At 42.1% G+C, this 12,723-nt stretch overlaps 2 protein-coding genes across 5 annotated transcripts in view; one reads left to right on the top strand and one right to left on the bottom strand.

Annotated features, from left to right (window-relative positions):
• Positions 1-550: 550 nt before the first annotated feature.
• On the top strand, positions 551-2,571 carry lyrm2 (LYR motif containing 2). Its single transcript, XM_083790685.1, has 3 exons — positions 551-629; positions 1,331-1,471; positions 2,209-2,571. Exons 1-3 carry the CDS (start codon positions 585-587, stop codon positions 2,287-2,289), a joined length of 267 nt encoding a protein of 88 aa, XP_083646811.1. The 5' UTR covers positions 551-584; the 3' UTR covers positions 2,290-2,571.
• Positions 2,572-6,106: 3,535 nt separating this feature from the next.
• ankrd6b (ankyrin repeat domain 6b) overlaps positions 6,107-12,723 on the bottom strand; it is a 61,611-nt gene continuing 54,994 nt past the window's right edge. For 3 of the 4 annotated variants that reach the window (XM_083790680.1, XM_083790683.1, XM_083790682.1), the window contains 5 exons: positions 11,666-11,839; positions 10,952-11,104; positions 8,932-9,045; positions 8,116-8,413; positions 6,107-7,771 (listed from right to left, as the gene is read on the bottom strand). In XM_083790680.1, the coding sequence (XP_083646806.1) occupies positions 7,191-7,771; positions 8,116-8,413; positions 8,932-9,045; positions 10,952-11,104; positions 11,666-11,839 (1,320 nt within the window). In that variant the 3' untranslated portion in view covers positions 6,107-7,190. The remainder of the gene's footprint in view (positions 7,772-8,115; positions 8,414-8,931; positions 9,046-10,951; positions 11,105-11,665; positions 11,840-12,723) is intronic. The other variant, XM_083790681.1, reaches the window with a different exon arrangement.

The raw sequence follows: 12,723 nt of genomic DNA, 5'->3' as shown, positions 1-12,723 counted from the left end.
CCCCGAACGCGTGGGTATGTCCAGATAGTTGCCTCGCGGAGCCGTCTTTTGTCCAGTGTCCATTCTGGGTCCGGAAACGGTACTTTTTGTCAGCCTTGACCCCAGTAGAAGGTCTGCTACTGTGAATTTTACACCTCTCCCGCTTAGCGGAGAGTGGGGTGTGGTATAGGACATCTCCCCGAACGCGTGGGTATGTCCAGATAGTTGCCTTGCGGAGCCGTCTTTTGTCCAGTGTCCACTTTATAAAGTCCATGCACTCCAGTGAATAGCATTTATCCATTTAGATAACTTTATTATTATTATTATAAGGATTTAATTACTTATTCTTACACAGAAACATAATGTGTGTCTTATAGCATCATATAGCATCATTTAAATTCTTAATTTGTAGTTTTAATGTGCAAATTAAACTTTTTTTCAATACTCTAGAGGGTACTCTTATTTTGAAGAGATCGTCCACCGGAAGTCTTACATTAGCTCACTAGATTAGCTCACTAGACGCTGCCAGCAAACCCGAAGTTCCGTCATAACATCCGGTTTTTAACTTGTCTCGTGCCAGAGAGAGCGAGGCTGTCCGAAAGATCATGTCTGTGTCAAGGTTACCACCGGCAGCTTTAACTTTAAAACAGGTGAGAGAAGCAAAGAACCGCACATGAGATCAAAACGCGACCTGCGGGTTTATGTGACGTTCATATTATTATATTATTATTATTAACTGGTGACTGGCTAGACCTGGTCCAGTGCTTACAGCGAGTGTGAGACATCTGTCAACTCAGCCTGGTGTTGAGTAATCTGTCAAGACATTGACATTCACTGACAGATTCACAAGTTCACAACTGATTCTTAAAGCAAACAACGAGTACGATGGTGAATATGTTATTAATCCCTTTATACATGGCGTCGTTATTTGGGGAATGTCATTATATAGCCTATACCTGCGTAGATCTTTTCCCAAAATAGACAATCAACATACAAAGCTAAAAGAAAAATTGCCGAATATTCTTTGCCATTCTTTGTTAGGTTTCATTATTGATTAATTGCTCATTCTATATACTCGTATTATCCTGTGTTTTTAGTGTTTTTTATGTATTATTTCACTGTTTAGCACAGGTGATCACACCATGCAGCCTTGGAATTATAGCCTGAATAGGTTGACTACACCTGCTTTATAGTGTATGAATGATGGCATAGTTGTAGAACACTGGTCCTAATGTCAGGTGCCCAGTCTGGTTCCATTTATACAACCTTATAGAGTTATAATTTATCAACACCCTCATTGTTTAATAGTATTTTGACCCTGTTCTGTTGATGTCCTGGCATAATGCATCAGTTCCTACAGAGGCAGAGGGTCCTGGGCATCTATAGAAGCATGCTGAGGACCATACGGCAGGTTCCAGACGAGGCAGACCGCAAATACCTCAGGGGCTGGGCCAGAGACGAGTTCCAGAGGAATAAAGGGGCCACAAACCAGGTGGGGGAATGGTTCATTTATTTAGTGAGCGCTATTATAACGAGGTGATTAAGCAACATCAGCAAAAATAAAGTCATCAGCCTCTATGAATGATGCATCACCAAAATATTAGCATTGACATATTCGTACCATTTACGGTATTCGCGTCGCTCCTGGTGTGTAATAATGAATGACCTTTAATCATCAGATCATGTTGAGTCTCTGTGTGTTTGTGAAGCCTGAAGGTTTAACTTTAACCACTTTAAACCTGGCATCCCTATTTTGGTCATGTGAAAATAGCCTTAATCTACAAGTCACAAATACAGCAAACTTGTAGATCAGCTATTTTTCATTATTCATCGTACAACAAAGTGTATACTGTAGGTCAAAAAATTACTTATGTTCTATCAATTACGCACCCCATGAAGCTTTGAATACTTAATTTTTTTTCCAGCATTCCTAAGTCTCCTATTGACCGATGACCCGGCCATCAAAATATTTGGCTCAAGAATGCGATTCATAGGGTGTGTAATTTATTTTCTTCTCTTTTTTTGCTGAACTACTCCTTTAATTTGAAGGCCGACAGGTCGCAGGCCGTGAACCGGAAGTCCGTCAGCGATATTTTAAAACCGCATCCGAGAATCACGTGACAACGGTGACATTGACGCCCTTCCCCTATTCGCTCATTCTAGGACATGAAGTACAGTATGTGTAGTCAGTCAGAAGAAGTGCTGACATCTTTCTCCCATCTCCTCCAGGATGCCATCCGTATGATGATCACACAAGCAAACAACCATCTGGAAACGCTACAGAAAACACTGGCGCTGGCCCACAGTTAAAGAGACTCAACTGGGCATTGAAATGATCTGTTCATCTGTTTTTATCCACCGCCGCCCACAGTAACTCTCAAACTTTATTGGGCACATTCACTTTGAAGCAGAACCTCCAGATAGCAGCTGGCAGACCAACTGAAGGGACTACTCGGCTAGAATGAAAGTCCCAGCATTTGGTTTATAGCTAGTTTTCATCTAGCATCCTGCTCTTTAATGTACTGTACAGTATTCTTTGTCTCACGACGGTGTCACTTGCCAACAAAAAGAATAACACATTTTTCTGTTTAACCACATGGACTCTACCATCCTTATTCTTGGGTGTCGGTGAACTTTCAGCAAAATGATCAATGCTCTTTGGCCACTCAGAATAGCCAAATGGCATTGATCACGCCTCCAGGTCTTTAGTTTACTCAAGTTAGGGAATAAGACCTGGTACTTAAGACACGCAAAATACAGCCCTTGGAGTAGACAGAAATACTATTGCTACTGCTGATGCTGACCTGGCCTGGAATCGTCCCTGGGACAACGAGGGGCTCTGGCTCCCCAGGCAGGCTCACTAACCACTCAGCTATGGTCACCCCACCACCGCCCCTAGTATAGAGCCCTGGAGGTCCCTCGTCAAGTATATAGGGTCTAAGTGGTTAAAATGTGTTGTTTGCAAGAAATATAACACAAAGCAGAAGCGTAAATTAGGCTTTAGTGTAGTCACACATCAGACATTATTTCGGTTTCTGAGATATCCAAAGATGGTCCAAAATCACTTATTTCCTGACCACAAGGTAATTGCAAACCTGCTTAGGGCAAAATGTATCAGGAGGTAGAGTGGCCGTCGATTCAATCCCCGCCTCCAACTCCTAGCTTTGTGTCGATGTCCTTGGGCATCGACACTGTGTGTGAATGGGTGAATGTAACGCACATTGTAAAGCGCTTTGGATAAAGGCACTATAGAAACACATTTTTCCCACCACAATGGGACACCAGAAGTTGATTAGTCACTCATATCCAGTATACTGCCTGGACAAGATCCAGTAGGAATATTGATACACAAAGGGGTTCTATACTGCTGTTTTCAGATCAGTTTTCACTGTCAAGTACCTAAGATTTGCTTGCGTTAAAAGCACTGTGCAATAATGCTTGCTTATAACATTAGCAACTGGTGAGCTTTCAACTCCGCCTGGAGTTAGACACTGACAGGCTTACGTGGTGTAAGTGATTTCTTTAGTTTTGTCTTTGTTATTATTTACGTTAAAAAAAGTTAAAGCTGTCCCGTTACAATGCGCTAGACCCCTGGGAGATGGATGCAGAGGTGGAGCCACACCTACCATCAGCTCCCAGTACTTACCACACAACTTGCTGCACCCAAGCCGTGCTGCTCAGACGCTGAGTTGGCTGTGCCCGGGATCGAACCCATGAACCTTTGGTCCAAAGGCGAGAGCTCTAGCACCGCCACCGACTGAGCTACCCAGACACAATGATGGATTATGATGGTAAGCATTGCTGTAGCGTAGAGCAAAGCTTATTCAGTTACAGGGGTTTCTCCTACTCTTTAGTGAACAGAAAATATGTTTTCAGGCCAGGATACCAATTTCATCCAATCAGGAGAGAGAGATCTCCACAAAGATGTATCTGCTTCCATTTCAGTGTTCTAGTTGCAATTTCGTCTGCATTCATTTATTTGTGTTTGTTTCATAACTTTCGTTGTCTATCCTATATGAGTGATGGGATATTGGTTGATTTTCTATAAGCTTTGGGGAGAGCCCGGTTACTGAACAAACACTGTAGCAACGATTGCTATCGGACTGTAGCGCTATTTAACACTTATTTGGTATGCGGTCAGGTTTAGGCCTGGCTCAGGGAAGAGGACGCCCCTGCCATGCATAGTCCACCATGGGCACTGTTTCAGGCGCAAAACAAAGACTTATAATGTACACCACCATTAAACTACAGTGGTGACATTTCCAAATCTAGATATTGTTTGTGTGATGGAAAACTATTTATTTTCTTGTGGATGAATTACAATCTAAGCATTAATGTGTATACTGTAAATACATAGACACTGTTAGAATCTTGTCATCTTGACTTTTTATTACAAAATACATTGTCTGGCATAATTCCACAGAGTGCATTACTCATATCAACAAACTCATTCATGAACAGCTAACATCCCATTTGAATGCAGCAGGCAGACTACATACTGTACAATATACACTAGACAAGTAATACTGCCACACACGTATGCATATTCTTCATGCAAAAAATATATGTATTTTCTGAGTTGGGAGTAGGTTCAATTCTATCATCACGACTGGCCAATACGTTGATACTTGATATTGTGATACGAGACTAGATATATCGCCGCCATATCCTAATATTGTGATATGGCATAAGAGTTTTATTAGTGTTTATTATGAGTTTGTTTTATACTTTCAAAAATAAAATTGTTAAAATAGCCCATCTTGATAGATCAGCTATTTTAGCTATCAGATAAAGGAAATTGATATCATATGAATATTGAGGTATTTGTTCAAAATTATTGTGATATTTCATTTTGCCCATATTGTCGCCCCGCCATACTTTTCATGAATGAAAAGACTTAAGTGCTGTATTGGTGTTGTGACTGGTGGAATGCAGTTTCTATAAAAAAACGGGCATTTCATTTATTTTTTAATCATTACAAATATGTAGAATTAAATTGGAATTATTCTGCACAGTTACCTTGGTATTGTACCTGGATGTAATTGTGCTTATTAACACATGGCCAGGTCTTCACTAAAATGTAATGCGTAATAGTTTATAAATGCATCATAGATGCGATTATAATCCACTTCTAATAGATAAAGAGTGATCCTGCAGTTGATACCTCTGGCCATGGTTTGTGCTGAAACATAATTTTTGAATTAACATTTTACAAGTTCCAGGCGTGTGTGGGATCACTCCTTTTCACATCATGGCCAGCTGTAATTTACAAACTAAACTAAATGACCAAATATTTCCCATGCTGGGATGATGATCATTAGATTTTGGACTGTTCCCACACAGTAAAATCTTCAGTGTTCCATTTGTAACTCGAGAGAAACTAGCACACAGTACAGGAATGTATGTGCTGTGTGCATTCAAACCTGTCTGTGATGTCAGTGGACAGAAATGCAAGTAACTGACATTTGTATAATTAATTTCTACCCTCTAAGAATGCTTAATGTGGACTGGGCTGGGTCTTCAGTGCTTTGTTGCTTTTGGCCACTTTCACTTCCATGGTTAGCCCTTCTAAACCACATGAACCCTAGTGTCCCTATTGTCATAATTTGGAACATAGCAAATTCACAAGCTCTACAAACTAGAGCTGGGACTCGATTAAAAAAAATAATCTAATTAATCAGAGGCTTTGCGATTAATTAATCTAGATTAATCGCATTTTAATCGCATATCAATATTCAACCCGAGAACAGCGAGAAACCTTTTTTTTAAATGTTTTTTGGTATCCCAGTGAATCAATGAATAGTGACTACAGGATACCACTCATTTTCAACATTTTACTGTCATTAATATACCTGTTGTGGAAATAATAATAAAAAGTCCCCCCATTCTGTGTTGCCTAGAACTGGAGGTCTGAAAAAAAAATAGTAACAGTAACAAGTACATCTCAGTGACATCACAAAGCTGTACTTACTTCATATTGTTACTGTTTTTTGTCAGACCTCCAGTTCTAGGCAACACAAAATGGGGTGACTTTTTATTATTTCCAGTTTTCAGTACTATAGAAAAGCGCCCAGTGAGAAACGTTCCGCGGTGAAAAAAAAGGTGCGATTAATTTATCTGTAGTTAATCGCGATTAATTTTTCTGTAGTTAATTAATCTAAATTAATCGCAATTAGTCCCGGCCCTACTACAAACACATTGTGTTGCAAGCTTTAGATAGGCTATTTTCAGAGAAAATATTTGATATAGAGAGAAAGCAGGAGGGGACCAAGTACAGACCTGTGGGGGACCCTGTTCAATGAATTATGTACAGGGCTTAAGTCACAAGGCTGGTTTCCAGCATGCAGAAAGAATAATAATAAAATAAAGCTTATTATGCTGATATTCTATACAGTATACACCATTGCTGACTTTCAGAATCCCCCCAAATGTTGTCATGTGATGTTAAGAGATTCTTCTCAGCACATAAAATGTACACTTAGAGATGTGTGACAATATGTAGAAAAGAGTAGGTTAATTGTGCTTGTGCAACACGTGTCATAATGCCCTTTCATGTTTTATTGTGTAGCCTACCTAACCTACTGCAAATGGTACAATAGATCCATTTGAAACATCTAGCTTTAGTATATCTACTGTTTTGAAATGCACAGTGAGAGCTGCCGATAGGTTACAATGAAATGTAACTGTAAGGATGATTCTGAAGAGTTTTGTTCCCATATCCATAACTATCCAGAGATTAGGAGAATGAAACCCCTGCGGGAGCCCGGCCAACAAAAAATACAGTGGTTAAGACCTTTGCTCAATAAAGTATTTATAATGACATAATCATGGGGTTTTGAAAATGAACTGACCCCCCCCCCTTCCCTATGTTAGCATATATATGTATTTTGGAATAAAACCCTTCATTTATTCAGGAACAAATACTGGTATCGTTTTTGTTTACTTAATTTATTGTGGCACGGATGTGGCTAAATCTGATCAGTTATATGTGATTTGCCCTGTTTAGAACAGGTGTGAGTATGCAATAGCATCTGATCTATTAGTCTTCATGATCACACAACTAGACGCTCTACACATGTTCAAGCTAGTTCTGTCGTGATTCCTCTTCTATTAGACAACCATGTAGTTCCAGTTCTTCCAAGTCCTAGCAGTGGACAATCTTCCAGTATTGTGTGTGTGTGTGTGTGTGTGTGTGTGTGTGTGTGTGTGTGTTAGCAGTCATCCTGTCGGTTAGTCCTCAACATCCGCAGCTCGTCCTCCAGATAGGTGATCCTCTCTATGAGTGCAGCCCTGTCGGCCTGGGCCTTCTGGTCGGCCTGCCAGCGTGCCTCCTGGATCTTCCTCTCGTACCAGCGCTCCATCTGCGTGGACACCGCCTCGAAGAAGTACTGCGTCACCTCCAGGGCGTGCATGTTGTCCTTCTCCTGTTCAAACGAGTGCTCCCCCGCTGGCGGTCGGTCCCCGAACACCTCCAGAGTTTGTGTTTTACTACCCGACGTGGCGCCTTTAGACTTAGTCCTGCCCTGGGAGTGCCTCTTGTGGTGTCTGGTCCGATCCCGGTCTCTGTCCCTGTCCTTGTGCTCCTGTCTCCCGCTGCAGCGGCGTTCCGTAGCAGGGGACAGACTGCTGCCTCTGTTGGCCCTGGTTCTGCGTTCTAAGCTGTCCACGTCCTGCAGTTCCTCATGCCGCCTCTGGGGGACGGCAGAGGTCAGGGAACGCTCCTTGGGTCGAACCACTTGGATGGACACTGTAGCCGGGGAGGTACTTTCTGCCTTCTGGTTCCTCTCGCCGTCTGTTGGAGGCATTTATTTATTTAATGCCCGCATATTATTTCTGATGAAATAAACCTCAAAACGGCAAACCGCTTGAATCATTCTGGATTATTCCATCCATGCTGTTAATATGTTAGTATTGTTGTAGATGTATGCATTCATGAATAATAAGAAACATGCCTCCGGCAACTTAAGTGAACATTTCGCGGATAATGTTCTGCCTGGAAGCAGTCGCTAATTTACATCACAGAGGTCACAACTGAAGCGTAATGTGCTCAGAGTTACATAAGCATGTAGTGTATGTGCTAAAACAAGTCTCTGTTCATTGAGTGTTTGTGTGTGTGCGTTTTTGTGACCTGCATACCTGGGGAGCTGTCTGCATGCACCACAAAGTAGTGTTTGGTCGAGCCTCCCTCTTTTGCACCGGAGTTTTCCTGGGCATCGTCTGGCAGCGCAGAGGCGCTGGTGGTGTCGCCGGGCGCCAGGCACTCACCGCTGCCTCCCTGCCCGACAGGAAGCACCGTGAGCCCGTCTACATCGGCCTCACTCAGGCCATCCGTCATGGAGGACGAGCGCTGCAGTTTGTCCCCGGTGAACCGCGACTCCATGTTCTGAAGCTTGGTCAGGCACCAGCTCTTTAGCTCGTTGACTATTGAGGCCTGCTTGATAAAAGGCAGGAGAAACAAAAAAAACATGGAGAAGTTTAGCGACCTGACAGAAGTCACATGCAGAAGGAAGGCTGCAGACCTTGTTCAGACTGCAGTCAGATCTGATTTGCTTCTCAAATACGATCTGTAGGACTGACTGACACACTGCACTTATTTGCAAGTGATCAGATTGGATTTGTGTATTCAGACGTTGTTGGCCTATCTGCATTAGTTCAACTTGACGAACTGTTTATTGTACCTTAGTAGTATAACAGGGTGCCAGTGGAAGAGCAAAATCACAAAGGAAATTCACAACTCATCCATTTTCTTCTCTGCATGTGTGGGCACAAATCCCATCCTTGTTGATGCCAATCATTGTGTGGAACATGTCATCCTAAATGACCAAGGTTTCTTGGATAGTAGCATTATTTTCTTGGAAGTATCATAATATTGTATATTGTATCCATTAGTTGCTCATTTGAGTAATTCAACTTGAAACGTGGATGTGCTGAATGCTGCTGTAGTGCTTCTACCTGTCTCTTCTCCCCTTCCTGTCGTTCCTGTGTAGCCCGCTGGTCGATGCGATGGAGGCACTCGCCCCGTTCAGCAGAGACCCTCTCCACAGTCATCTTGTCAAGAGCCCGAATCTGAGACATATTAACACGTCATGTAAGGCTTAACACCCGAGTGACAATACAGTTCATTTTCATCTCATGACCAGTTTGATTTTCCCTTTTTAAAGTGGAATGCAATATGTTACAGACCCCGTAACTCCTCAAGTTCCCTCTGGGGTCCCTGGACCCCACTTTGAGAACCACTGGCATAATCAAAACAACACGGCATAAAAAACTATCACATTTCATTGCATTTCCTATTAGTTGAGCAATTAAAGCGATTTGTAAAAACTATTGTAATGAGGCTGTCTGTCTGTAAGAATGTAATCTTGTCCCATTTTGTATTAGTTGAGCAATTACAGCGATTGCCAACCACTGCAATCAGGCCGTCTGTGTGTATGTACTTTATGTCACTCTGTCTGCAGTGATACACTACACACCATCAAGTCCGATCACAATACCATGAAACAACCGGTCCTACAGTATACTTGCATCCAAATATAATATAAGGACAAAGTTCCCTATTAACTATTAATTCATGCTTATAAAATAACAATAAATGTCATGTCACTATCGTGTCAGTACAACACAATTTGTAGAGTGTCTCTGGTGCGAAATATAGTGTAGATGGTGGTCTGCAGCCAAAGCCATATCTATTTGTGGGCCCTTGACATAAAAAGTTGAAGAACCATTGACTTACATAATGCATGCATGGTACACGATATTCTGCATGGTATCTTCCCAGGTAGGAGTGTGTGAGAGAACGTATGTATGTCTAATGTGTTAATAGCTTTTTACAGGACCATCACTTCATATATTATTCATATATGGATGACCTCGGGGGGAATGGAATGGAACCCTAGCTCCTGTCAGTATATTAACCACTAAACCCATTAAGACCTGAGGATGAGTCTACACAAATGTTTTCTAAATCTCAACCGTTTTCTGAAAGAAAAAAAATCTATTTTGCTATAACAGTGGTGTTCAAACATTTTCATGTCAAGGACACCCAAAATTATATGTATTTGGCCGCCGACACCCATCTCAAAATATTTTGTGCCAGTTTGCTTTAAAAAAAAATATATATATATATTCAAATATTTGCACAAATTTTCACGATTTATTTTTATATGCTTTTCCCGGTTTTAAAGGGTTAAGCGAAAATAGCAGCTCAGCAAATTTGGGAAAGATGTTTTATTGAAGATCTTCTACAGAAAGTAAAATCCTATATAATATCATTCCGAAAGTGCTTTACGCTCTGTTTGTCCTCGTCACAGGAGCCAGTAAATTCTCGCCCCGTTAGTTCAATGCTCTGCTGCCCATTGGCGTACGCATGACCACTATCAAAAGTTCAAAACACTTAGAGCAACATCTGCACTCAGCTGGAATGAACACACATCCCCGAGATGAAGCTAATCAACTGAATGAGCCTGCTGTACTATGTGAGGGCTAGCGTTTAGCTGCTGCCCCTAGCCTCGGGGACTGCAGGCTTTTTGTTTCCAAAAGAAAGAAAGAAAAGCCTGGGGCGAACGAGCTAGGAAATATGGCATAGGAGTGGGAGTGAACCGTGTATTTCGCTAACCAATAACAGTGCAGACTGCAGAGGCGCAGTGTTCTCCGCTGTAGTCTACCGGGGTGAGGGGAGAAGGCGGGGGCGGGCGCACAGATTGGTGAACCAATAGGATCCACCAGCTATTTTCGCGGGAAAATATGAATCCGCCCCTCTAGACCAGACAGTTCCCACAAATGTGTGGGTTTTTCCAGAGTGTGGAACGCTAAAGCCATCCTAAAAAAAGTTTAAATCCCATCCTTGTTAATATAATATAATCATCATATGTTCAACTGTGGAACACCAAGCATCCTGAATTCGGTATTATTTTATACTTATGCTAGAATGTTCAAAATGTGTATTAATTTCTGCGTACTCTGTGACATGTACCTGGTGTTTGTTCTTGCGGTCCAGCTGACCCATCTTGTTGTTCATCAGGTCCTGGACGGTGTGGATCTCCGTCTTCATCTCCTCCTTGGTGGCCTCCAGCTGGTTCTCCAGTTTGCTGATGAGAGGTTCACAGCGGCAGCCGTTCAGAGGAGCCTGCATGCCAACACAACAGTCAGCTCAAACCCAAGGTTCGGCTCAATCACATGTGCAGCCACATTGCCTGCATGTTTTGTCTAAGACTCGGACATGTCGGTCGAATCGATGGTGGGAACCAGATGCGAGGGCTGCGTAGCGGCCCGAAATTCTAGTATCCAAAGAAATAGCAAACATCGCACATTCGTAGCATCGCAATGCGTTGTGAGCTTGTAGATCAGCTATTTTCGCAACTTCAGACGTCAAATTATAAAAGCATTAATTTATGAAAAAACATATAATTATGAAATATGGTGATTTAAACTTTAAAGTGCCAGACAGCGATAATATATTATATATAAAACACAGCATAACAGCATCACCTTCCATGTTGGAATGGAAGAGCTACAGCTACAACCGGGAAAACATCTGTTTCATTTTAGATTTTTGCGTTTATGTATAAGATCATGGCTGTGAACACATCTGCTATTTTTGAACATTTCAGATTTCAGATCTTAATGCATTGAATTGCTGCAGGGGAAAGATGGGGGTGATTTGCGGCGCAGTGAGCGTTCTTCTCACCTGCATGATCTTGCCGTCCTTGCCGCGGTACAGGGTGTACAGCTGGAAGGCCTTGTAGTTGTGTGGAGGTCCTGGCGGCTGGGGGGAGGAGGACCCCCGCTGTTTAGCCTTCCTCCTGTGAGCTGCCTCGCCGTGCCTGTTCTCCCTGCGGCGGAGGGGGTCCGACAGGGCAGGCTGCCCATGGAAAGACCACCTCAGTTCATTAATATCCTTTTATTTTACTTTGACCCAGACAAACATTTAGGTCATAAGAGATTACACAGTCACCGACTTTGCCGATGACAAATATTCCTATGAAAAACAAAGTGCATGTTTTTCACCAGAGCAAAATCGATTGATTTTACAATTTAAAAAAAATTACACTTTATCTGGTACACCACTTGAAAGAGTCCAACATTAATATAAATATCTGGGCGTATGGATCGATGATAAATTCACCTTCAAGTTCCATATCGAGAACCTGATCAACATTGCGGGCAAAACTTGGTAATAAATAGTGTTTCCCCTTGTTTTGCAGAAAGTGGATCAAAGAGGCCAACCCCTAGATGCCATCTACCACTCTGCTCTATGGTTCATCACATGTGACCCATATAATACCCACCATTGCACTTTATACACTAAAGTTGGCTGGCCCTCTCTCTCCTTAAGAAGAGACCATCATTTACACGTACATTTATAAATCTCTGTTAAATAAATCACCTTCATACTTTTCATCACTGTTAAAAGCAAATACTTCCATTCATCAAACTCGTTCTCAGGAATACATCCCATTACTGGTCTCCAAGGCCAACACCAACACAGAGTCTTGTGGATTGGTTAATTGAATTTGAGTGAATATTTCCAACTCAAACACCGGTAATAAAAAAGCAGATGTCCATTCACACACTGAGCCACTTTGTGCTCAATCGGTTATCACCCAGACTAAGTCAAGCCCGCCATCATAAAGTCTGTTGCATGTACGATCCGATTCCTACTGAGATGGAATATTGCGTTCATACACACAGCCCCTCCATCTGGAAGAAAAAACTGTGCATGCCTGAACATGGCTATAATGTAAA

The sequence above is a fragment of the Protomyctophum parallelum genome, assembly GCF_964188405.1.
Source record: "Protomyctophum parallelum genome assembly, chromosome: 19".
NCBI lineage: Eukaryota > Metazoa > Chordata > Actinopteri > Myctophiformes > Myctophidae > Protomyctophum > Protomyctophum parallelum.
The sequence above is the reverse complement of the archived record's forward strand: the minus strand, read 5'-3'. Positions and strand labels throughout refer to the sequence as shown.

Excerpts from the sequence above, each read along its gene's own strand:
- lyrm2 (XM_083790685.1), top strand. The coding sequence starts at position 585 with ATGTCTGTGTCAAGGTTACCACCGGCAGCTTTAACTTTAAAACAG. Across the intron at positions 630-1,330 it reads CAGCTTTAACTTTAAAACAG|TTCCTACAGAGGCAGAGGGT; the intron begins GTGAGAGAAGCA and ends ATAATGCATCAG. Across the intron at positions 1,472-2,208 it reads ATAAAGGGGCCACAAACCAG|GATGCCATCCGTATGATGAT; the intron begins GTGGGGGAATGG and ends CATCTCCTCCAG.